Source organism: Prinia subflava, chromosome 4, assembly GCF_021018805.1.
Source record: "Prinia subflava isolate CZ2003 ecotype Zambia chromosome 4, Cam_Psub_1.2, whole genome shotgun sequence".
Classification (NCBI taxonomy): domain Eukaryota; kingdom Metazoa; phylum Chordata; class Aves; order Passeriformes; family Cisticolidae; genus Prinia; species Prinia subflava.
The window spans coordinates 17,699,641-17,725,615 of NC_086250.1; the positions used below are offsets into that span (position 1 = coordinate 17,699,641).

General features: G+C 37.0%; 1 protein-coding gene across 1 annotated transcript in view; it reads right to left on the bottom strand.

The window, feature by feature from the left end:
- Positions 1-25,975, bottom strand: part of IGF1 (insulin like growth factor 1) — a 49,956-nt gene that overhangs the window by 23,463 nt on the left and 518 nt on the right. The window contains exon 2 of the mRNA XM_063395705.1: positions 21,790-21,946. Coding sequence (XP_063251775.1) covers positions 21,790-21,946 — 157 coding nt within the window. The remainder of the gene's footprint in view (positions 1-21,789; positions 21,947-25,975) is intronic.

Here is a 25,975-nt window from a genome sequence, read left to right on the forward strand (position 1 = left end):
CCTGTGATAATTTTCTCTCCTTACCACATAAGGTAGGAAGAACAAAAAACACTACAGAACTATTTCTGAAAAAAGAGAAGTTAAGATTTGCTCCCTGTCAAGCCTAAATGTACTCAAGAGAATAATAAATGTCACAATCAAGCCAGCTGGTAAACTGGAAATCTTACCTTGAATGTTTCCTAATATCAGGTAAGATTGTTGTAGACTATTGAAAATCATATGGACTTGTCCTTCTTCCTTTGGAGTGGAGGAGCTGATTTAATTTCAGTACTGGGGACCGGTGTTTTTACAGGTTGAGGAAAATGCTTGTGCTAACTCTGCATGTAGTAGTCTTTCCTGTCAGTATTAGTATCTTAGACTACAGTAGGTCAGATAACAGAAAAAATGAGAAAATCAGAAGAAGGCTTAACTTGGAAGAAGGCACCCCCATGTGATAGCTACTCCTGCCCTTTTTTAAGACTAGAATTTCAGATCATTTTGGCCTGTAAATACAACTCTGAAATTTGAAAACTAACTTGGTAGAAAAGATTTGTAAATCAGGTAGCAAACCACTTCTCAAATAACTGTCCTGTTCTGTATTATCTGTCCTCTTTTTCACAACATTAATAGCTTTCTTAATTTTCTATACAGAAATTTCTTAGTATTAATCACATTGTGCTTTCTTCATGTCTAATTTAAATGAAGTATTATGACAGAAAAACCTGACATTTACTGACAAAACAGCTGTGTGCTATAGTTCAGTAACCTTTGCATTTTCTAAAATAACTGAATTCTCTTCGGTGTGAGAGGCTGTGTAGTAAACAGCATCTATTCAAGTAACAGGATCAGAAATTATTCCCAAAACACTGAGTTGTGTTGGTATTTAAAACATTGCTACTGTTTTCCACAGCTTCAGCACTTAAGCTCTGCCCTGCTCTTTGTCAGCTTCATGCTTGGGAAATGTCACTGGAGTGACAGCTTGTGGAGTGAAGGCAAAGAGCAGAGAAGCACTGAAAAAGGCAAAGAGCAGAGACAAAGCACTGAAAAAACGCTTGGAACATGTTCCTATGTTGTAGGGAGAAAGGATGCCAGAAAAAAAGAAAACAGCACATGGGTTTTAATACACACAACGTGTTCCATCCTATGTAAAAGGCTGTTCAGTGCTGGTTGCATTTAAACATCCATGCAGCACATTTGTCAGGACTCCTTGCTGTTCTTCAATAATGCAGCAACTAGGAAGATTATCTTTCTCCTACTCCAAGATGACGTCACTGCACTGATAAGTAGGACTTAGAAAAGGTTTATGTTCTTAGCACTAGATTTAAAGAATATAATGCTCCTTTTAATATAGTAATTTCTAGCTCTACTAATTTTCAATGTTTATCTTACAAGATCGTTAGGAAATTCAGAAATCATTTCTCTGGTTGGAAAGGAAAAGAGTGGGGTGATCTAAGGATAAATAAGCTCTCCGCTGTAGAGTTCCTCTACCACTGTATCACATCTGGCAAGTATCCACAAGGTCTTTCAAAGTAATATGCTGTAAAATTGCTAAAAATGCAATCTTTAAAAACTCAAAATACTGTTAAATTTTTGTGTTGAAGTTGGTAGTAGTTATTGAGCACTTGCTTCCTAATAGAACAGACATTTTAAATTTATTTTTTCACATTTTAAACTTTCACATTAGACACCATACTGGATCAAGTGAAAGTATCAGTGACAGGACACTTGTTCTTTCCTTTTAGTCAAAAGAAAATAGATATTATTTTACCATATCATGTATCTTGCTCAGGTCCATTTTGACTCATTTCCTCTACAGAAATTACTGGAAACTCTGCAGATTTCTTCATGAACAATTCATTCAGTATTCTCTCATTGCTCTGGCACAATTATATTAAGTAGTATTTAGTGGATGAATAAAAAGAAAGATGAAGAGTTAGGTTTTCTGGATGGGCTATATGGCATCTGCTATAGCTCAAACTGGAGTCAGTGGGGGGCAGCCCAATCCCTAAAGAACAATTCATCCTGACTTATTGCACAAAGTGCATGTAAGTGTTTGGGAATTAAATACTTCTGCAAAAGCAAACTAAATATCCAGTATCATCAACTGAGCAATAGAACACGAAGTTAGGTAATCATACACATAAATTCTGATTGTTTGGCACCATAATATTGCCACTAATTGTTGGAGCAGGTAATGACATCTAATCTTCAGATTGCCTGACATTTTCTAACTTTGTTTTCTGCCTTAATGCTGCTATAACTTTACGAAACCTTAACTGTCTGGGTTTCAGTTTTTGTGAATTGTGCATATTCTATAGGTTCATGAGGGGTTTTGTTTTCTTCTTGTAGAGGAGTTAGAAAGAAAAACGTGCAGCTAAAACCATGGCATTTCTGACTGTAAGATTGGAACCTATACGATTTTGCCCCTGTTAAAATGTAACCCACTCTTCCCTGAAGTGTAGGCTTGTTTTACTAAATAACCTTTGTGCTTCCACCATGTGAAGGTGGAATTTGGGGAAGAGGCAGAAAGGAATCATGGTTTGGGTTGGAAAAGATCTTAAAGATCATCTAGTTCCAACCCCCTGGAGAATTACTTTGGTTCAGATGCTTTTCTTCTTATACTCACCTCATGATAATTTCAAGGAATTGTCATCTAGCAACTTTCCTGCTGTTAAGAGTGGCTGCTATCATTTGCTGCTGCTGCCATAGGTGAACCTGCTGTCTGATATTGACATTTCCTGGTCTGAACATTGACGGGAGATTTCCTCTTAAAGACATTTTTCTTGGAATCTAAAGTTATACAAGGTGTGGCCACTTTGTGGTCAGGTGGGTTGGTGTGGGTGTTTCTATAGAACCACTTCACAGTCTGCACTAATCAGGACTGCAAAATCGATATTTATGTATCTGTCCACTGACGTGCAATGGCTACTACACGGAGCAGTCACTGCCCAACCCAGATCTGGTAAGAAAAATGTGACAAGGTTGCATGTGCTGCGCGTGTGTGAGAGGAGAACTGTCCTTGAAACCTGGTTCAAACATGATTCACCCTCAAAGGAGTCAAAGTCCTAGTTCAGGTAATGTAGCTGCCAAACACAGAACTTTGTTAGCAACTTTTAAAGGCTCCGCTGTCTTAAATTATATTTTCTTCTGATTCATCGTTTTCACCTCTTTCTAGATGAGATTTTTCTGTTTTTTCTGTAACACCTTTCTCTTACTGCTAATTCTCACCTTCTTTTCTCCTTGATGCAATTCTGTTGCATAATGAATGTTTTTAAAAGAAATGTACTAGAGTATTGACTCCTTTAAATTCATGATGAATATTTCAAAACTCAGACTAAGCTTTTTTTTCTATTGTTTCTACATTAAGAATACTGGAAACTTTTGACCAGAGTTTCTATTAAATTTGAAAGAGTAAAACATTTCTCAAGTGAATTTTCCAAGTCAAAATTACTTAGCAATTCTGAAAAATAATACTTTCACAGCTCATCAGCACAGTATTGACCCAGAACTGACAGATGTCCTAACTACAGGGAAGTCACTGACTTCAGAAAATTAACCTCATGGGAATGTTGATAGAAATGGGACTAGGAAAAGAGCATGCAAGGCGAGTGTGCTCTTCTCTGAGGTAGTTCTTTTGATTTATTGGCAGAATGTTGTGGAAAATAAAAGAAATTGCTTACTAGGCTCTACCACTTTATTGAGAGGATGCGAAGGAAGTGTGAAAAGTGGAATGTGGGGAATTAGAGTGAGAGCACAGTATTTTGCTGCTGGCAGATGTGTGTGAGGCTTCACCATTTTACTGGGATGGTACAATTTAGTTGTTATGACACATCCAGGAAGAAAAACAGAAAACACGAGCTGGAGGCTTGGAGAAAATTAAATGATGATGACTCAGAACTTACACCCTAAAGTAAAATGAAATTGAAACCCTGCACCAATTTGTTTAGAAGAGAAATCTGATGCAAATGTGAAAAAAATGAGCTTCCTTCAAGTTATTGAAGCTTTGCACTGATCTTCAGAGGAGGAGGGTAATATTAGAAAGCTAACATCAAGGTGAAAGGCAAGGATGATTACAGATAAACTGCAAACTGAGCTTATGTTTTTGCTGTCATTTGCTTTTCAAAGTATACTTTTTGTTCATTGTGCAGTCAGCCCCACATCTGCTTCTGCTGAAAACCGAGGAAAAGCGTTTCAGTGCCTAAAAGTGTTATTGTTTGACTTGTTTGGCTGGGAGAATGAGTCTCAAGTAACCTATGAACTCTGTGCCATATTCCTGCAGTAAGCAGAGGACCTGCTGGGGTGATCTACTTAACTTGCCATTAAGTTTTATGTAAACTGTTATAACATTGTTTAAAAACGGTTTGCAGGATTCTCTGCAGTTTTATGGCATATATTAACTTCTAGACTGAAAGTAGTAGCCAATTTGTATCCCTTATGTAAACATATCTTTTTTTTCTGTATTTTCTGAACTGTCTTCCTAAGTTTGATAGACTATTACCTATAATTTATCATCAGTACTGCAGTGTGACACTTTGCTTAAAACTTTAACCCTTGCAATATTTGGGTTATGTGTGGATGAAGTTCTAAAAAGTAATGTTTTATTGGACTTGAATTGTTACCTGACTCAGGGGATTTCAAAAGCAGTTTTAAAAGGTGAATAAACATAGTTGCCTCATTTTCACACATGGTGAAAGTAAGACAAATACAGATAAAATTAGTTGGTTCAAGGTTATGTAAACCAGTTAGTCTCATAGCCAGAAATAGTCCTAGCCCTCCCACCTGCTTACTGTTTATCTATTTGCTATCTAAGAAACACTTTGTTCTCTGAAATATAGAAGACAGGAGATGGTTTACATGGGTTAGGCTCTAATTTCTGGATTCTTGGAATGCACAGAATGGGACTCTGCTAGTCATAATTGCATACTGCTGGACTCCTACATTTCAACATCTCATAATTTCTTTTTTATGGTTGCAAAATTTATAATTAAATTTTCTATACATGTGAGAAATTGGCTAGCAACAAGATCATCTTATGCAGCATCTCAATCAAGTGACTGTGGGTTTGATTCTGTAAGTAATCTGTAAGTCCAGAAGTCTTGTGCACTTTAAGTAGTGTTTATAATGGCCTGGTGTTGAAAGGCAAGATGGTGGTCTGGTTACCAGAGAAATTCAGTACGTTTATTTTTGCCAAAGAAGCTGTAATACTGTCTACCTCAGATGATGATGTTGCATGGAGCACATCATCTCTTACCTTCTGAAAGCACAGCCTCAAATCTCACTGACTACAGGGCAGCCTAACGGGCACAGTGAGCTTTTATTTCATATTTTTATGCATCATAAAGTCAGTGCTAGTGTTCTTCTTGATGGATTATCAGGAGGACAAAGGCTACATTACACCACTGCTGCTGACTGTGATCACAGAAAGGCACAATCGGACTGACATTAGTTCCTCTGGCTTATAGCTCCAACATGCTGATATTCTAAAAGGACGGATAATAGATAACACCAGCTACTCTGCACCACATGTCACCAGAGCCAAGGGTATGTGTCATTCCCTTCACTAGTACCTGGCAATGCTGAGCTCTGTTTATCACTGGCCACTTGGCAACAAGGACTTTTGTTGGTCAGGGATTCGCTGTTGCCCAGCAGAGCAGCTACTCTGGAATTTCTGCAAGGAATGAGGCAATTTCTGTTGTTTCAGTGAGAGCAAGAATAGGCTATTGATTCTCTGGAAGGGCACTTAAAGTATAAATAAAGGAGAGGAGGATTACATTGCCAATTTCTGTTACATATTACTCTTCATTGCTTGTAGATGTTGAACCAAACCTGTATTAAGTTCACTCAAGCTGATACCTGAACCATTTACTCAGCAATTCAGGTGTGCGTTTTTTGTTTGTTTGTTTGTTTAATTGACTGCATACATTTTGGTGGGTGCATTTTGGGCCATTTTTAATGTAAAAGCCCAAATGTATTGCTGTCTATTAAAATGATCACGATTAGCTCTCTTACTAGACTATATCATTGTGAGTTAGATTGGTGATGAAACATGTTCTTACTGTGTCTGTTGTCTGAATCCAAACTTCCAGTATTAACATTGGCTTAACACACTTTATATTTTCTCTTTCCTTTATAAAAAATACAAAGAGCTCATATTTCAAAATAAATCTCCTGAACTGTACTTTCTTTAACAGCTGACACAGCTGAGATTTTAAGCAGCTGAATGCACATATAAATGCATTTTAAGAAGTGACATTGCTATGGTTATGAGTTACACAACAATATGATGTCAGCCCTCTGATTGGTGCCATGGTATTTAGCAATGCCACTTGGACAGGAAAGTTTACACACAGAAGCCTGTCCAACAGTTCTAAGAATTTTATATCTTTTGAAGTATTCAATATATTTCTTTATGTGTTGAAGCACTGGCCTTCCAAAACCCTTGTTTTCAGTTTCCAGCAAACTCAGTGAACTTGGGGTCATTGGATTGTTTGCTTTCTCACTGGCTGCACTGAAATCAAGCAGCCATCAGCTAAATTACTATAGCTTGAATGTGTCTAAAAAGAATTCAAAGCAGGCCTTTAAGACAGTGTTATGACTGCTTTTACCTTAGCATGAGGATATAACGCAAACTTGAGAGGTAGAGGCAGTTCAAAGGAAAGGTGGATTTTTAGTACTCGCTCAAAATAAGAAATGATGGGACTTTCAGATTTCAGCTGCATACTTCAGTCTTCTCTGATTCTAGTTGTTCCAGCAAGAAAGCAATCTACTTTTGATACAAATTGAGTTTTAGTTTTACAAGCCATCTCTCCATCTCCTGAGAATAGGGAAACACAACAATGAAAATTTTAGCACGATATTATCACTCTATACTGGCATTTTGGCAATAATGAATTATCAATTCATTTGTCTGGAAAAAAAAAAAAGACACATTGAGGCCAGTTACGACAGACTAGACAAAAAAAGTCATATTTATCTGTTAAGGTTGCTCAGAACCACCAGTTTTCCAAGTGTTGTGTACAATATAGTGATGCAGAATGGAAAAAGGAGGAAGGAAACCAGGTGACATACCAAGTGGCTTTTTATTTAGTAGATTACTGCTCATTGCAAATAAGGCTTGGTGTGTGACAAACACTGAATTTTTATGGTGGAGAAGCACAGTGGTGGTTTCTGCTACATCACTCACTTGAATAGATGCTCATCCAGTTAGTAGTTTCAACTGACTACCCGTGTGGATAAACCTAATTCATGTCACTACGGAAGATAGGAAATTACTGAAGGTTTAGAAGGAAGCTCTGAGCTGGCAGTGTGCCTTTGCAGCCGGGAGGGCCAAAGGTATCCTGCAGTACATTGGAAAGAGTGTAGCCAGCAGGCTGAGGGAGCAGATCTTCCCCCTCTACTCAGCCCTGGTGAGGCATATCTGGAGTGCTGTGTCCAGTTCTGAGCTCCTCAGCACAAATGAGATGAGGAGCTGCTGGAGAGGGTGCAGTGGAGAGTGACAAAGATGATGCAGGGTCTGGAGCCTCTCTCTTACGAGACACTTTGGGAACTGGACCTGTTTATTCTAGAGAAGACTGAGAGAGGATCTCATTAATGTTTATAAAATGCCTCAGATGTGGGTGCAAAGAAAGTGCCAGACTCTTTTCAGTGTTACCCAGCAACAGGATGAGGAGCAAAGGCCATACACTGAAACACAAGAAGTTTCACCTCAACATGAGGAAGAACTTCTTTCTGTTGAGGGTGGCAGAGCACTGGAACAGTCTGCCCAAGGAGGTCGTGGAATCTCCCTCTTCGGAGACACTCCAAACCTATCTGGACTTGTTCCTGTCACCTGCTCTAAGTGACCTTGCCTTGGCAGGGGGCTTGGACTACATAATTTCTAGAGGTCCTGTCCAACCCTAGCAGTTCTGTGATTCTGTGAACTCTGAGAAGTGTTAACACAACTACAGTACTTGATGAACTTTTAGTGATCAGATCTAGTAGTTTTCTGTACCACCTTTTATAGGGTCCTTCACCACCTGAAAAGAAAATTTAATTTTTTTATGTTCCCTCTTAATTGCTTTTAACCTGTTCATCTAAAATCAGATCTCTTGACCAAGAGATTTCAAACATTTAAAACTTTAAATATTTTTTCCATTGACTTCTATTTATCACCAGCCACTTGACAGCAAATCTTGCTGCTGTCCTGCACAGAAGGTGCTCTGGAACTTCTGCAGCTCACCAGAATAAGGCATTTCTGTCACTCCAATGAAAGCAGAAAGAAGCTAATGAGCTTTTGGAAAGGTGTTTAGATTTGAATAAAAACAGAAGAGGATTATGTTGCTTTTTTTCCAGCTCTTTTGGCAAAAGTGGTTTGATAGTTCATGTAGGATAGGGTATATGCTGAAGCTGCTTTTGAAGAAGGGGCACACTTGCATCTTTGGTTTTTTTAATCCTTCATTATTCCCTGTATAAAGGGAAAGTACTACTTCACTCTATGTCCAGGTTAAATTCATTTACATTTGTATTCTATTTTGAACATGTGAAGTTCTAGCAGAAATATAAAAATTACTTTAGGAAATAAAAGTTCTTGACATCTCCAGTTGGATATGCAATCACTAGGGCAAAAAAGTCTTACCAATGTTCAGAGGAATAGATGATTTCCTGGGATATTGTAGTATATAGTGTATTTCTCTGAAGGCTGCAATCACATACCTCTATGATAAGCACTTTAGAGGAGTTCTGAGGAAAATATTAATTCTTATTGTCTGCAGTGTTTGGGTCTTGGAAGTCAATAAAGTGTGAGACCACCCATTGTGTATTGAAGACACTGATTCTTTTCCTTCTCCCAAGAAGTGTGAATTCTGTGTCACTATGGATACAATTTTTTGGTTAAAGGCTTTAGTCATTTAGTGATGGGCTGTGTATCATAATGAAAAATTCATAGGCCAGTGACCAAAATTACACAAAGTAATACTTTTTAACAATACTTATTCCTTATATTAAAGTGTACTTTGAATTACTGCAATAAATTTAGGTGCTGTCAGTCTCATTGCAGGGGAGACAAGGTCTAAGCCACAAGTATCTGAAACTCCTAAATAAGACATCCTAAAGAATTTTGTGAGAATTTAAATTCAATTTTCCTGGTTAGAAGACAAAGAAAATGATAAGATATGCATTGCCTCCAACTTTCTGCAATGATTATAATTTTTTCTCATGTTTGGTTTTCATACAGTATTGTTTGTGGTGCATGTTTAGGCTTTGGCATCTTGCAAATGAGGTTAGTAGAAAGGTAGCATTTACAGTACTTTTTAACCACTGTCTGTTCCAGAATGCCTCTTAGAATATTTATTCAAATTCAGCCATCATTATTTTTAGCTTGCTTGGGAAATTATTAGCTTTCATCTGATGCCTCACATATTTATGCTAGAAATAAGAAGATTTCATACTAAGCGTATTAGTGTGTTTAACGTCAGAGAGGAAGCCAAGTCATTATGCCAATTCTTATTTTGAAGAGCTTTTAGTAGTGAGAGCTTTTTCACAAGTAGTCAATAAGGTCCATAAGCAAAATTTAGACAAGTAGCTAAGGACCCTGACTTGTATTTCCACAGATGCTGAGGCAACTAAAAACACAGGCATATGCCTAGAAAGATTAGAAAAACAAAACAAAAAACCTGCCTAGGTTCACCTATCATTGATTTTAGCTGATATTAGATACATGATTGCTTTGGAAAAATCTCTTGAGTGTCAGTCTGCCTCTTTAGTGCCTAAAAACCTGACTCATATGCCTTTAGGAGCTTCAAAGATCTCACTGGCTATTCATGAGGCTGATTTTTGAAAATAGAGTAACACTTCTTAAAAGTTAGTTTTCAATCTTTAACATGTAGTCATCCACCTGCCAAAAATTCAAGACCAATTTAGGCACTTCAGCAGACAATTATGTACAAACTGTGACAAATTAGAGAGATGGCCAATCACCAACTACCTGAAGTTTAACAAGGGTACGTGCTGGACTCTGTACCTGGGATGGGGCAATCCTGGTTGTGTGAATAGACTGGGGAACGAGAGGCTGGAGAGCAGAAAGGACCGTGAGGATCCTGGTCGATGGCAAGTTGAACATGGGTCAGCAGTGCCCTGGAAGCCAGGAGGGCCAGCCCTGTCCTGGGGAACATCAGCACAGCATGGCCAGCCGGGCAAGGGAGGGGACTGTTTGCCCTGCTCTGAGCTGGGGCAGCCTCAGCTCCAGTGCTGGCGGCAGTTCCGGGTGCCACAATACAAAATAGACATTAAGCTGTTAGAGAGTGCTCAGAGGAGGCCATGAGCATGGTGAAGGGCCTAAGGGGAGGCTGTATGAGGAGCAGCTGAGGGCACTTTGTGTGTTCATCCTGGAGGAGAGGAGACTGAGGGGAGGCGTCCTTGCAGCTACAATGTCCTTGTGAGGGGAAGAGGAGGGGCAGGGGAGTGGCAGGACTGGAGGGAACAACATGAAGCTGAATAAAGAGAGGTTTAGGTTGGATGCTAGGGAAAAGTTCTTCATTCAGTGGGTGGTTGGGCACTGGAATGGGCTCCCCAGAGCAGTGGTCACAGCACCAAGCCTGACAGAGTTCAAGAAGTATTTGGACAATGGTGTGACTCTTGGAGTGTCCTCTGCAGGGCCAGGAGTTGCATTCCATGATCCTGATGGGTTCATTCCAACGCAGCACATTCTGTGAATCTATGAAGACCTGAATGGTAGATGATCTTTAAAATTACTCTACAAACCTTTCAGGTTGGTCTGAATAATATTAAAAATGAGGAGTTTTTTGATGTGCTCGTACCCTTTTCAAATCAGGAGCACATAGTAGCTATTGATTGCTAAAATGAGACTTTATTTGCAGTATTTATACACAGAAAGAAAAATATCAGAAGTTCAGTGAACTTCAGTTCTTAGGAAAAATAGGTGACTAGTAAGAAAGCAATGGGAGTCCATCCAAGGGAAAATACTTGTGGTGTAATGACACTTATGGCCAAAAGACCTAGGAAAATCAATGATCAATGTTTTCTTTAGTGAGCATAGCACAGAAAATTCATGAAATAGAATTCCTCAGACTAACTTCCACTATCTTCAATGAACTGAGCTAAAGCCATGTGAAGTTAACAGATAACCTTGAGTGAGTAGTGTCCATGGATTCATAGTTTAGGACTATGAAGAAACTCCTTGGCAGGGCCAACCTAGATTATTAACATTATTATTTTCTCCTTCTCTGGCATCGGCTTTGTCCCTTCTTTATTATACTACATATCATATTTTCCTTAACTTTGCCGCATGAAAAAGTAGAAATCCACATTAAGAATATTATATTCTAAAGTTAAAAAAAAAATAAACAAGGCATTTCCACCTGTTTCGTAATTCAAATATAATAATTTTGCATTCAAAATCTGTTGCAGGTTATTTGATTCTTGAGGGGGGCAGGGAAAGCCTTATTTATTAAAAAAGGTTTGTTCTTTTTTCACAGATCTGAATTTCATCTGTTTCATATCAGAGTATAAACTATTTGAAAAGAACAGCAGACAGTAAGAATCTCACCACTTACAAATTCTGCTCATTTTATTAGTCTTCATCTTAGTGATAACAGGAAATAGTTGTACTTTATTGCATCAAGTCCTACTGCTTTCAAAAACTAAAATGAAGTGACTAGGAAAGAAAAATTAGGAGAGTTGACTTAATGCCATTGTAGCTACAGTTGTAGAATTTCATTCCATTTTTTTCAGAAAGAAAGACAAAGGTGAAATTCTGCAAAATATCTTCCTTTTTTTTTTATGAACAGATTTTCTTGACCATTCTACTTTTTAAAATTTTTGTATCTTGGAATATCTATATTAAATCTAGTGTATGTAATTCCTGAAATTGTGGTGGAACTCCTTAAGTATATGAAATTATTTTTGTGTCTCATATGAGAATACCCTCTATGTCTTTTAAATGTGAAGTGAGAGCCTCATTTCTACGCCATTTTCCTCAAGCCAAACCAGCTGGGAATAGTACAATGCACAATACTAAGAGCACCTTGGCAAGTATAAACAATTCTTTCTTGGTTTTAGTGCTTGTTTTTATTCTGCTTCAAAACAATACATTTACTGAAAAAGGATTATCAATGTCCAAACAACCTAAAGAACAGTTCCTATCCCCAAAGATGGTTTGGAAATTTTAACTGCTGTGATTACTGTTCCCTGCAAAGGGATCACTTTAGAGAAGGTCATGAAATGCGAAGGTCTTTGAAGTGCTTCTGTGCTTTTCTATATTGCCTTGGATGAAGAGAGGTACTGGAGTGAGGAAGGTAGAGGTGCTTTGTGGTCAACTCACTGAATGGTTTACAGCCTCAAATGTGTTTCTTTCTTATCTCAGTCACATTACTGCTTTTATAGGTGAGCTTATCAGGTAAGCAGTAGCTATATTTTGAATATCCAGCTGATAGAATAGTTTGGGTTGGAAGAGACCTTTAAAGATCATGAAATCCAACCTCCTGCGATTAGCAAGAACATCTTCAACTAGATCAGGTTTCTCAGAGCCTCATCCAACCTTGGGTGTTTCATTGACTGAGTATCTCAAAACTGTACTTGAGCATCATTCTGTGTTCTTTCTCCATGACGATACCATGATAGACGGTAACAGAAAAAATCTTTCTTTAATGACATCTGATATTTAGATGTCATTAATATCAGATATTTATCTGATAAGTCTCTGTAGGTTATAAATATTATTATTGTCTCGATTTCTTAAAAAGCTGCTGGGAAATGAATATTCATAGGAATAGAAATGATCTTGTGTGAACAGCAGTGAAAAAAACTGCTTCATTACTTATGCATGGAAAAGTGCACCTTATTTTGCAGGAATAAAATACGGAGTAGTTTTACTTGCTATAACACATAAGGGTATATCCTTGATATTATATCAAGAAAGAAAAGATAGATAAGCTTTTGCCTTGCACTTTTACTGTCTCCAACTGGAGTGCTTTATCCAACTAGATTCACACTTAGACTAAAGCCTGGGAGTTTTTAAGAGCTAGAGGAGCAGCTCTAGCTGGTGTTACCTGCATAAGGCACTTTCTGGGTCTTTGCTTAACTGTATTATACCATAGCAGCTAAAATAAGCTTGGATTTGCTTTGATCTAAAATGAGAACTGTATGAGTGCATCCTTACCTCTACATAAAACTTCATTCTGTGGTTTTAAACAGATTCATTCCACCAAAATTGAGGCTACTAATGGAGGGTCCTTACTCAACTGACTTAACAAGCATAAGAATAAAATTGCTACAGCTTCCTTGCTTAATTTAGTGGAGAGGGAAAAGTAAGTCCCAGGGAAAATTCATAACTTAATGAGAGACCTGAAAATTTTTTAGTCCTCTTGCTGACTGCAGGATGAGCTTGAATAGATTCCTAACTCAGAATCCTCATTTAAGTGCCCGAAAGTAGATGAACTGGAATCTCCTTATTTCAGGTCACACTCTGTTCAGTGTTAATCATTTAGCAAGTTCATTCTGTATGTGGACAAATTAAAATTATGTATGTCTAGAAAGGTCTGAATTTAAAAGTCTCTTGTCTGAAAAGACATGAAAGGAACAGTATCATCAATAACATAAAATACAAATGGGATCTTTTTGAATACATCTGTCTTTCTCTATATAAATCATGGAGGTATAATAACATAACCTATTCTTCCTACACCTCTATCCTCTCTTGAAAAGAATGAAAAAACCCAAAAAAACCACCACCAAAAAACATCATAAGGAATGTTTTTATATTACTGAATTCCAAAATATAAGTAGGATTCTAATGCAAATTGTTTCAACTAGTGCCTCTGTTTTTCATTCAGTGCCCATTGATTTAGAGTAAAATGCCAGACACAATTAGAAAAAAAACCCCAGAAGTGTTCTAAAAGCAAATATATATGGTGTTTTTGCATTTAATCTTAGCTATGTATTTCTGAAATAAACATGGCTTTTGTTCAGGACATGTATTTGCCAATAATACATTTGATTAAACTAGGAAAATTAGACATACTATCAGTAGCTTGCTCCCAAATTACACAAGAAGAAATTAGATACATTTTCAGTAGCTTGCTCTCAAATTTCTACAGTCTATGAGTCACCAGATTCTTCCTGCCAAACTAAATATGTCTGTGAAAGGCTGGAAACTTTAATGGAAAGAAACATAAAACTTGAAATACGTAGGAAAAACGGTTTTTTTAATGGAAGACCTGTTGACTAGTAATTCAGGAATTTGGGGGATATAGAAATGAATTATTGCAACAATATTGTTATTTGTCCACAGAAGTTTCAAGGTAAGAACTATATTCAATTTAAACCTGCTATGTTAACCTAAAATAGATATCCTTATTAGCTTTCATGTAATCTGAAGTAATCAATGAAGACATACAAAAAGAAGCCTTAAAACCTTCATTATAAAAGCAGAAGTTCATATCCAGTCATTTTGATGGGGCTGAGTTAAAAGAAACCTTCATTATAGTTAATGCAAGTCTGAAAAAAAGTTCTCTCTTGTAAATTTGATTTATTATAAGTGGTCTGGAACAGCCATCAAACATAATTAAGAATGTACTCATCTTTTCAGATCCACAAGCAGAATGACATCTTCCCTACAATATTACCCAGGATGCTTAGACTTTTTATACCTTTTCTTAAACCATACATTTAAATTTTTTCTTTAGAGTACAGAGTTTTGAAATACAGACTAAGTGAGTGTAATTTAAGATTTTATCCATTGCTTTAGAAGGATATGGCTGTTAATGAACCTTCTTTTGAAGTCAAACCAATTTTCAGTAGCATTTGTTTTACTTTGAACCTGCTGTTTATAGGATTTGGGGGTATTAAGTGTTTACTTTTCTGGGGATAGAAATAGTGTTGCTAGAATATTTATTTGCAGAAAGAAAACAGTTCACTGAGGTAGATTGAATCAGAATGGTCAGAGCAAACCCTTCTTTTTTATGCGTACTCAGCCTTGTATAAATTTCTGCCCAACACACGAACAAACAATATAAACAAATAGTTCTGTATAAAAAATATCATATGATTTCAGGTTTGTGCGAGTCATCATTTCCCAAAGGAAGTGCTTTAACAGGACACTCTTTCCCTACTTCCACACTTTTATGGGCACATAAGGCAGCAGAAGGGCCTGCTGTCTGCAAGCATCCTCTTATTCTAGAGATATATTACGTAAATGGGAAGACTGGGATCACAGCTGAATTTCAAAATATGATGGGAAATATTTAAATATGCTGTAGATTCAAGGGAAAAAAAAGGCAGGAGACAAATGAGCCCTAGAAAGTTTCTTTGATAAAAGCAAGCTATTCCAGTTTTCACTAGCAAAGGATTAAACATGAGATAAGCAAACACATTCTGCTCTGCCTAGTAAGAGTAAGGACATTGAAAACAAAATTTCTCTGCCTATGGGATTCAATCAGAAAACACAGCAGATATCTCAGTATCTCAGACTAAGGCTGGATTTCTGTAGGAATTTAGATAACTTTCCACAAGCTGGACTCACCCACTGGTCATTATATGGTATGCCCCTCCAAAGACTATGGTTGTGTTAAAATTTTTGTTCTCAGAACCTCCTTTACTGATGCAAACATGAAATATGCCTGTCATTACCTAAAAGTTAGACCCAGCATTTGGGCTTTATCTTTGATAATGATTTTGCACTAAATGCACCACACAGAAAGTAGGAATGAATGTCTTTTCCTTCTTCTTGACATTGAAGTTCCTGTGGTTATTACCAGAGATAAATTTGGCATAATTTCTTCAATAAGTATACATTTGTGGTATTTCTTTTGTCTTGATTTCTAGACTGAGAAATTACTTAACTGTTGGTTATCCCTTGCATTTGTTGTCATATTTTTGAACAATTAAGCTTGTGTCACAGGGAAATACTGACATTAGGATATGGTTTAATAAGTAAGTCCAGATCCATCCTTTAGCACAGCTCTGAGGTGGCTTTAAGTCTCTGATTTTCAGTGATGTGAAAGGATTTGAAACATGTCAAAGAGCTAAAGTTGCTGAATAAGCCCTAGAGTTTTGGCTCTGTGAATTTCTGCCTTTGAATGAGCACTGTGTATAGAATGCCCCTCATGCACAGGTAGAAAATGCAAAAGATTTTCATTAACAGAGCATGTTCATAAACAGAGGTTCTGCCAAACTGAACGATTTGCTTTGTGACTCCTGCTGCTGTTGATCACGACTCACAAATACTTTATTAATACCAGATCAAAGAAAGCGGTCCATACGCAAAGGTTTTGGCTGATTGCACAGATCATGTGCCAGAGCTGAAGTCAGGGGAGGGTTTTTCTCGGTATTTAAGATTCAGTGGAAAAGTAAGAGGGGCTGCTATGCCAAGAACTAATGCTGATCTTGCCAAGTGCTTCTTTGGGTGACTTTATCCAACATGAGACTAAACAATGTATTAAATACACATATAGCAGTTAGGGAATCAAATGTCAAGTAACAGCTTTCTGGTATTTGAGACAAATTTGAAGCTTGGTCTAGTGAATAAAAAAAAAAGGTAAACCTCACAAAAAGCATCTCTAATATCTACCAGCTAATAAGGACATATATAAATTGACCTTCTGGAGAAAATGTAATTATTTGGTTTTGAGAGTAGGCACTTTTGCAGTGATGTTTCTTGTTGAAATTTTGATCAATGATTTGTTTTCAGTCACTTCATTAAAATTATCATGACTACTGTAAACCCTCCTAAGAAAATGGTTGAAAAATTATAAAATCCTTGGTGACCTGAGAAACTAGCTGTAGAGGATACCTGTTTGCAGGGACTAAATTTTGTGTATATCAGAGGCTAAATCCTCCTAGACTTACTCTGCAATCCATGGAGAAAGAAGACAGAACCTCTCTCTCTGTTATTAAAGAGGTAACTTAAGAAGATTAACCCCACTAAACTAAGGTTAGCCTTTATGAACAACTCCTTACCCTTACTTAATGTGGTAAAAAAATGAGAAAATTCAAAGACTTGGCTTATTTTCAGAGAACTTCCTCAGTGTTTACTACCAGGGTCAACAAAGCGCACATCAAACTCATGTCAGCTGTTTGACTATAGAGTGATATCATTCCAGAAGTCAGAGCTGTTTTCTTTCTTATATAGATACATCAGTAGCTGTGCCTTTAGTTCTGGTTCTCTGAGCACTGACCCTGCAGACCTGGCCAAAATACATCTGAGCTCCTTTCCAGGTTAGCTTTCTTGTAAGAAGTAAGGAACCTAGGGATAGACAGATAGATGAATACACTCAAATCTTCCATAGATACAGTATTTGGACATGAATGGGGCATGTAGCCAGACCGAGGGACTTAAAAAAACTCTCACATCTTGCTGTGTGAACACAGCCAAGATGACCTGCATCTGTTTGCAAAGATTTGCAAGACTGTCAGTGACACCAGAGTCTGTGTGTGTCCATGGCAGCTTTTCAGCGTGCCTCTGCTGGGCTTCTGACATTAACATTCCTTTCAATCAGGGATGCAGAGAGGAGCTAATGACTCATAGCTCCTACAGGTATGGAGTACTTAAAGAACTAAGTGCCATGCCATCTCTTGTAATTATGCTGATAGGTTTGACAGGCCTGGAAACGTTAATAATATCTTAAAAGCAGACTTCCTGAAGTAAACAAGAAGCTCTTAACTAGAGGGAAATGGAAGAAGCAGCCTATTGCTCTGCTGCTTGTTTCCTCTTTGCTAAGGCTGCAATTCCTCCACATATACCTTAGTTCAACGAAGCAATGAGATCTCATGACAGCTCTCATTACCCAAAATGATGTTCACAGGATTATCCTGATTTTCTGATGATTATAAACTAATAGTCTTACATTGTGCACAGCTGGGGATTTTCCCAAGGACAACACACAATTTTGATTGTCTTGGTGGACAAAAGATGTAGTAAAAATCTGCAGTCAATTCTCCACAAAGCAGTTGACACAGGGAACATTAAGCTGGGTGCCAGAAAAGCCCATCTTTTATGGGACTCACTGCTTTACACATGGAAGCATGTGCTAGATCTGAGGAATATCAGAGGAACTCCAGTGTCCCAGGTATCTAAATTCAGCTCTTTTCTTTTTTATTCAAGTGATAGTTCAGAAGATTCACCACAAGACTAAAGCAGAAAAAAGGTGTAGTTTTAATTAATGAAGTTGATTATGATGGTTTCAAGTAAGTGTTACCATCTAACTTGGGCTTCAGAAATTAGAAGACTAAAAATGTCTAAGGAATTAAGAAATCTTTATTGGCTCTTGTGTATTTTTAGCAAGACTGCTATGTATTTATTGCAAAAGGAAAAGGTATCTTTTTGAAGGACAAGAAACTAGATAAAAATAGAATATAGCATTTTCTCCTCAGAACAAGCTACTGGATCTCATGGTAGTAATAGCCCTCAGAAAACAGCATGAGCAAGAATGAATGATTGTTCAGCAAGTTCAACATTTATGAAGAAATAATTTATTTTTTTTTTACTAATCTACAAAGTAAATTCCTGTGATAAGACTAGACTATTCCAAGGAAAATTTTCCCCCTCTTAGGCTTGCACTTCCGTAAGTTTCCTGTAATTTCTCCTTTAAGTCTTCCCCTCATTCTCTTCTCTCAGCATTATTTTGTAGTAAGCATACCATGGTAGACCTTTCTGGAGAATGAAATTCAAGTGAACATTGAAGCCATCCCACTTCGCCTCATGATTGTTGGATCCAGAGGTTTTGAGATTGGAGAAACATGGAGAAAAGCTGTGTTCAAGTGTAGCCACTTTTGTAGCTCGGTCACCTTCTCCTAACAAAACCTAATGCACAGGAACCTGAGGAGCAGTTCTCCTAGAGAGATGTCCCTAGATAAAAGGTGGCAAGAATCAGCTTTTCTCTGGTAAATCATGGGAGACAAAAAGCTGTCTGGAGAGTAGCCAGTGCTGGTTGGAGCTAAATGTGACCAAGGAAAAAAGTAGATGCTCAGTTTGGGGATTTGTGCTGTTGTCCCCTAAAAAAATTTGAAAAATGCTCCTTGTCAGTCTATCTCAAGACAAAAGAGTGGTAGAAACCACAGTTGACTTTCTCTTGACGTCTGTACTTCTCTTTGTGTGTGGTAAGCAGCTGGGGTATCTCCTCTGAAGCTGTAAAGAGTTTCCTTTTATAGTTAGAAAGTTGGACAGAGTAGACTACATAAAGGAATTTTTTTTTCTTCTAGTCCTAGCCATAGATCTAGCCTTGTGGTTGGGAAGTACAAAGTTTCAACAGAAAGTAATACAATTATTTCTATCTTCGCTTCCACCCACAACTCCCAAGGAATAGTCAGAAACTTTGACCTTGACTCTGAACCAGGAATCCCAGCTCAGCCAAAAGGTATTCTTTATATTTGGAGTCTCTAGTGAAATGATGGAAGAAAAAAACCTTTTCCTCACAGATATTTCCTGTGCAATTTAAAGGCAAATATTACCATTGATTATACTTTATTTAAAGGAACCAGAGTATGAGAACAGAAAGCTTAAAGTACTACTTTTATTGACATATTATTTACAACAAAAGAAAAATTTCATTGGGTTTTTACCTCTGCAAATGATGTGGCATTCTTAAAAAGTCCCAAGAAATCAAGCAACATTTTTAATTTTTAATAGTATGCTGCATTCTGCAGTACATTTGATATGAGGATCTCAATTTGTTTTACCCATGTTACTGGGCTTACTTTTCTCTAGTTTTGTATTTTAGATTGAACTCTAACCAATTAGAGGGAGAAGGTTAAAACAGATTAAATCTCTTCCTCTTGAATAAGAACTAGCCAGGTAGAGCACACATGTTACTTGGCATCCAAGGGGTCACATACATATCAGCTTTATAACATTCCTGTTGAATGATGCAACTGCAGTCTGTTGATTACAACTGTGCAAGACTTTCCTAAAACAGGGTGGTCATTCATAAGTAAAGTCTTCCATAGTTTTCCATATAAAACAAGGTCAACATTTTATGATGGTGTTGCATTATTTCAAGTGAAAACTCAAAATTTCAGAAAACAACAAAGACTACAGAGAAAATCTAAACTGACAATAGATAAAGGTCAAGATTGCAAAGGTAATGATCTCCTTTGAAACACTGGAAGCCCATACTAGTATTTTAAATTAAGGATTACCTAGCTTAGGGTAGAGATTTGAAACAGATTGTGAAACCTTCGAGTAATTGAGATTGAAACCAAAGAGAGGTACTGCTAATGATTAGCATTTGACATGACCTCTTACCTTGAGGATCACAAAGTACACCTAACAGTAGGTCTGGCTGCTGGGCAGTAACAGCTACTCTTTTGGAAAGCAAGCATGAGAGGTCTCTGAACCAGCAGCAAACATTATGCTGGTAGAGAAACACCTGAGATACATACACAGGAAAAGAACAATTGCTCTGCTGTTCTAAGGATGTATTGTCTCATTGTTTTCTGGTGCAGAAACAAGAGTGGGGATGACAGTCTCTACATGCACTCCAGCAATAAAGCATTTGTAGGACACTCACATAATCCCTAACTCTGCTGCTAATAAACGTAATAGACTTTGGTGAATAAATGAACACCTGACGAGTTTGTAGGATTATGTAAATTCCTGTATGAGTGATTCCAGTAGTTTTAATACTGTGTTTAGCTCCAGAATACTAAGCTAAACAGCACCCTGGAACTGGTGCTTATTAACAAGTGTTGAGGTGTTAAATACAGAAAAGAAGGCTTCTTTTGTGAATAGCGGATTACTTTGCATATGTAAAACTAAGGTTTCAAAAGTGAACTTTTATTAAAGGTGCCAAGAAGATAGTAAAAATTTATATATTGAGGAAATTAAGATTTTCTGTAATTTAGAAGTGCCAGAGTCCAAATTCTTTTTCATTGCAAGCATGGGAGCAACATGAAAACATTGAAAGCAATGACTCCATGAATAGAAATAAATAGGAATAGGGTGGGTATGATCAGAAAACTGTAGCTTAGAAGACAAGAAACTTCAGCCATGAAGGAATATCAAGAATATCAGCAAAGCACATATTGTTATTAAAACTAAATACTAGCTTCAGAGACTATAGGAGCACTAATTCTATCAAGTTTTGAAAAAATATATATTAATGAATGTATTCAGATTGAATATATTCCTAGCGAAAAGTTTCATTAACTTTGTTGCTTAAGTGACAAATAGCTGAAAACCAGAAAAAGATCTCTCTTACATAAAAGTTGAGTATTTATTGATCCTCACTATTGCAGAGTTAATTTTATGTGTTGTCTGTACTGGTGTTAGTCTTTATTATCTCACCATGCATGAATTTTCCTCCACCGGTATTTAAATGATGATGTGGATACCTGGATGTGGTAACTTCCTAGTTACTGCCTTCCAGCTCTTCTTTTTTTTCAAACCAGGTGTTGAAGCTTAGAGTGTTTTTAATATGATGCAGTGTGTACTTAAGATGTTAACTAGTAGTCTGAAATAACAAGTGCATGTAGCTCTGCCTCAGGAGTGTCTTGGGTTTAGTATGTGCTCTTCAGTAACAGGTCAGTGGAAAGCACCAATACTACAGCAGGTGGAATAGCAACAGCTGCAAAGTGGTTAGAAACAATAATAAGTCTGAAAATGAAAATTTGTCAGAAACTCAGAGAGGTTGAACACTGGCACATCTTTATTCTTTAGTGAGGCTTCATGGTAACTGAAGGCTTCAGCATCTTCCAGATATAGGATACCAGTCCTAGCTGCCAGCCTGGATGATCATAGCTAAGCTCATTTACAGCAGCTGCAGACTCCAATGGATTACACGAAAATGTTTAGCAGTTAAATGAAAGAAAGGGTGGACTTACTGAAGTAAAATCCTCTGTCTCCACACACGAACTGAAGGGCATCAACCAGCTCAGCACCACAGAGTGTTTCTGGGCCAGCAGCAACAGAACTGGTTAAGGTAAGCAAACACAGGCCAAGGTAGAAGAAGTGGATGTAGGACACAGTGTGCATCTTCACCTGCCAAGGAAGCAGAAGCAGTGTCAGAATTTCCCCAAAGAGTCTTACAAAAAATGACTCCTGCACCCTTGTGAATGAGAATGAATATGTACTGTGATTTCTTGGACAATAAACATGGTATCAGGAAATGTCTCACCATGATTTTGCAACTGTCTACATGTTCTAATCCATGTATTTTAGAAACTGATTATTTATTCTGGCGAACACTCACAATCACATCTAGTTAGGGAGCCCTGTAGCAACTATGACTTATATTTGTTTTTGGAAAGCAAAATATGGAAGAGTGGAATAGACAAAGAGAAGCAGGGAATAATAGGAATAAGGAAAACAACCTTGAATTGGTTTGTCTCAGACCAGATAAGCTAAGAGGGAATATGACAGGTACCTGCCAATGCTCTGTGGGAAACGAGGGTGGCATGTGACGGAGAAGAGCTATTTAAACTAAACTCAACATTGTTACAAGAATAAATGGCTCTAAACTTGCTGTAAGGAAACTTGGCCCAATAGAAAAAGAGCTCATTATTAGTACTCCACAGCTCTCCAGCCACCTTAGAAAGGAATACCAGGATAAGCCAAAAATGTTGCAAGGCTTAACTTGCTGAAGTTACAGGAGTTGATATGGGATCTCCTGTAGCAGAAGACCACATTCAGTGACTCGTACAGTGCCCTGTTGCTAGCAGGCAAACATTTTGAAAATATTTGACATATTAACAGGAACATGAGTTTTATTCTATTAAATATTTGTATTTTTATTTGTTGCAAGCAGTTATACTTCATTGGCCTTCATTATACCCTCTTAGGCAGCTGTAGGCATGAGGTTTACACAGAGGTGATAATTCTTTCCTCATTTACATTTGATTACAAACTATCTTTTTCCTGTACTTTGAAGAAAGGCCAGTCCTGATGGGTGTAAAATTGCACTAATCCATTTATCCACTTCTTTTTGTATCCCTTTATGTCCACCTAACTTCTTGCCCAACATGCAAAGAAGATAGCTTTTTCTTCTAATACTAGGAAAAGCTATTTATCTATAAATACAGGACACTGAGTAATGTGCTTAATGCACATTCTGAACTTACTGAGATCACTTGCCAAAGATGATAGTTTTGAAAGGTGTAAATCTGCATTTAATTTTATTCTCCTTCAAGGTTAACATTAACACTGCAGTCAGGTAAGAAGTTACAAATGTGTCTTCCACATACAGTTAAAGTTGGCTTAGAACTGCTTTGTCTTAACAGTTTAGTGGAAAGGAATTGAAGTAAAATGGCTAATCTTCCCTAAAGTTTCTTTCAGGGTTTCAGGGACCATTTAATTGTTAATATTTCTTCACTGGACTTTTGAAAAAAAGATAAAGTTATCTATTTTCTGATCAATTGGGATCTGATCCAGTGGGGTATTGAGCCTTTTTTAGTCAATAATTTTTAAGAATTCTTATTTTCTTGGCAAGAGACCTTAGTGCCTTGCTGGATGAGTCCCTTAATTCCACTGTGAAAATAATGAACAAATTTAAATCCCATGATATGTCATAAAAAAGAAAGAATAAATTATTTTCCCATTCACAAATGTCTTTAGCCAACTTTGCCATGCAAACCCCAACAAGCTCGAATGCATGGACATGACTTCAATGGCAGATGGAGAAAGATCAGATTATAAATGAATGATGATAACATGAGGCACTATTTCCTGTAATGATTCCATATCTTAACAACAATTTCTTTCTTCCTTTGCCATATTTTTGAATTTATAAGATAAATGTGATGCACCTGCAGTTTAAGATGGTTCCCAGTTCTGAGGAGGTAAAGCAGAAAGCTGTTTAGCACACTGCCTCAGAAAGCTGAAAGACATTACAAATACAAGAACATTATGTATTTAACAATTTGTTCTCGTATAACATTTGGTCCAGAAATAAACATAAATTTTAGACATTTAACAATTTTTTCTTTTTCAAGACTTCTCAGCTGGCTTGCATTTTCAGATAAATATCAGCACTGAGCTACGACAAAACAGATTATCTACTGTTTTTCCTTTGGTGGATGCCAAAAAAGGCTGCACAGTATAAACCACAGAGAATTTCTAACTTTATCTCCAAATTTAACAACAGTCAAGAACTTTCAGACAAGAAAAAATTTGCAGAAAAGAAAACAGGCTCACATGTTTCTAAGGTTCAATCAATTATTTGATAAATTGAGTACTGTTTCATCAAAGTAAATTCCAAAACATAGTTTAAAACTTTACTTCATCATTTTAATTAAACACAACATTAATTGATTCAGTATGTTTGTGATAAAATCAAAGTACCCCGTTATATCTGAGGGAATATTCTTAAGAAAAGACAAAGTTGTAATCCAATATTGCTTCAGGTTCTCTACAATCAAGCAGAGTACTTACATTATCCCCAATTTGACTAGAAAGTTGAGAGCTTAAAAGAAAACGCATTGGCGTGTGGGTGGGGTTTATTGAAGCATCTAATTACATTAGGAAATTGAATACAGGTTCAAGATGAGCCTGGTTAAGCACTTCTTTTAGTTGCACAGAATGACTGACCATATTTTCACAGCTGGAATTTCCTCTTTTTTCAGTAAAATAGCCAACTTTTGCTACATTCCTCTTTTAGTAGTCCAGAAAAGTAGCACCACAAAGGAATGTCATATATGAACACTCTACATCTCATTTACTTCTTAATTCTTCCATGCAAGTTCCCTTCATTTAATAAACTATCACTTGACACAAGTTGTGCATAATTCTTTACATGCTTGCTCATTTTGGTAACGTGTAAGAACATCTGCAAGAATTGTAAGTCTCTTGAAGGAGGCAACATTTTTTGGAGAGCGTATGCTACAGCAAGGAATCAAGAGTTAAATATTCAAAATTACATTTTATTCCAGAGGGGTTGGGCCTGATTATCAAACCATAGTAGAAATGTGCAATTATTATGAAAGATCAGTATTCACTAGTAATTGCTATATAAATAAAGCATATATACTCTAGAGTGCATCAAGGTTTAAATACTGTTAACTTTGAGCAAAGAATCTGGGCTACATGCTAACCTAAATCAATATGTTCCATTGATTCCAAGGAAGCTTGGCAGGATGCACAGCTGAGGAACTAGCACATTACTTTTATGTCTCTTAGTGCCTTGCTCAATACTTAAAAAACAACAGCCCTTCATCTCTCAAGTATATTGGAAAGGATGCCCATTTATACATTAAGGGAATGATTTCATCCCTTGCAATTACAGACCTATAATTGGGTCATTAAGAAATGAGATAATTGTGTTTTAACTGTAAGACCAACTAAAAAAAATAATTAGGCCCTTAAAAAATTAAAATAACATAATTCTTTCAGCTACATAAAAGTCCTTTCAAAATATTAAGGGGAAAAACTTCTTGAAGGATATAAATTTGCAGATAATGGAAAGTTGGACTGGAGCCAATTGACAGAAACAGAGGTCAATGCACCTACTGAAGTCAAATTTACCTTAAGACAGTTTATATTATTGTGCAGAAATTATAGGGTCATAACATCAGACTTCACATGCAAACTTTCCTGAAAAAGCCCTCCCTAGAAGGGAAAACTTGGAGATGAACATGTAAGGGAATTTCCATTTTCTTTATGTACAGTTGCTTAAGCTGTACAAATATGCAAGGTCAGCAAGAGTCGCAGCTGGTTTCTAATGTAGAAAACAAACTGAACTTCTCATTTACTTTTAATTTATGAAAGCAAAAACCAAGTAAATGCCACGATGCTGCCAGAAAATTGCTGCAGTGACAACATCCCTTAAAAGTTTCCTTGTGAAAGCATGAACATTTTCTCTACAATTGTGTATAATAAAACTGCAGAAACTTAACACGTGAATAATACCTTTTTTCCTATAAAACCCTGCACCTGCAGAAAACAGCTAAAAGTTCTTGTATTCAGAAGCATTCATTAACAATATAGACAATGATGTAAGTGGACCTTTTTATAATGACATAACTGAAATATTACAAAGTTCTCTGAATAGAAGTGAAATTTAAGACATGTATTTGC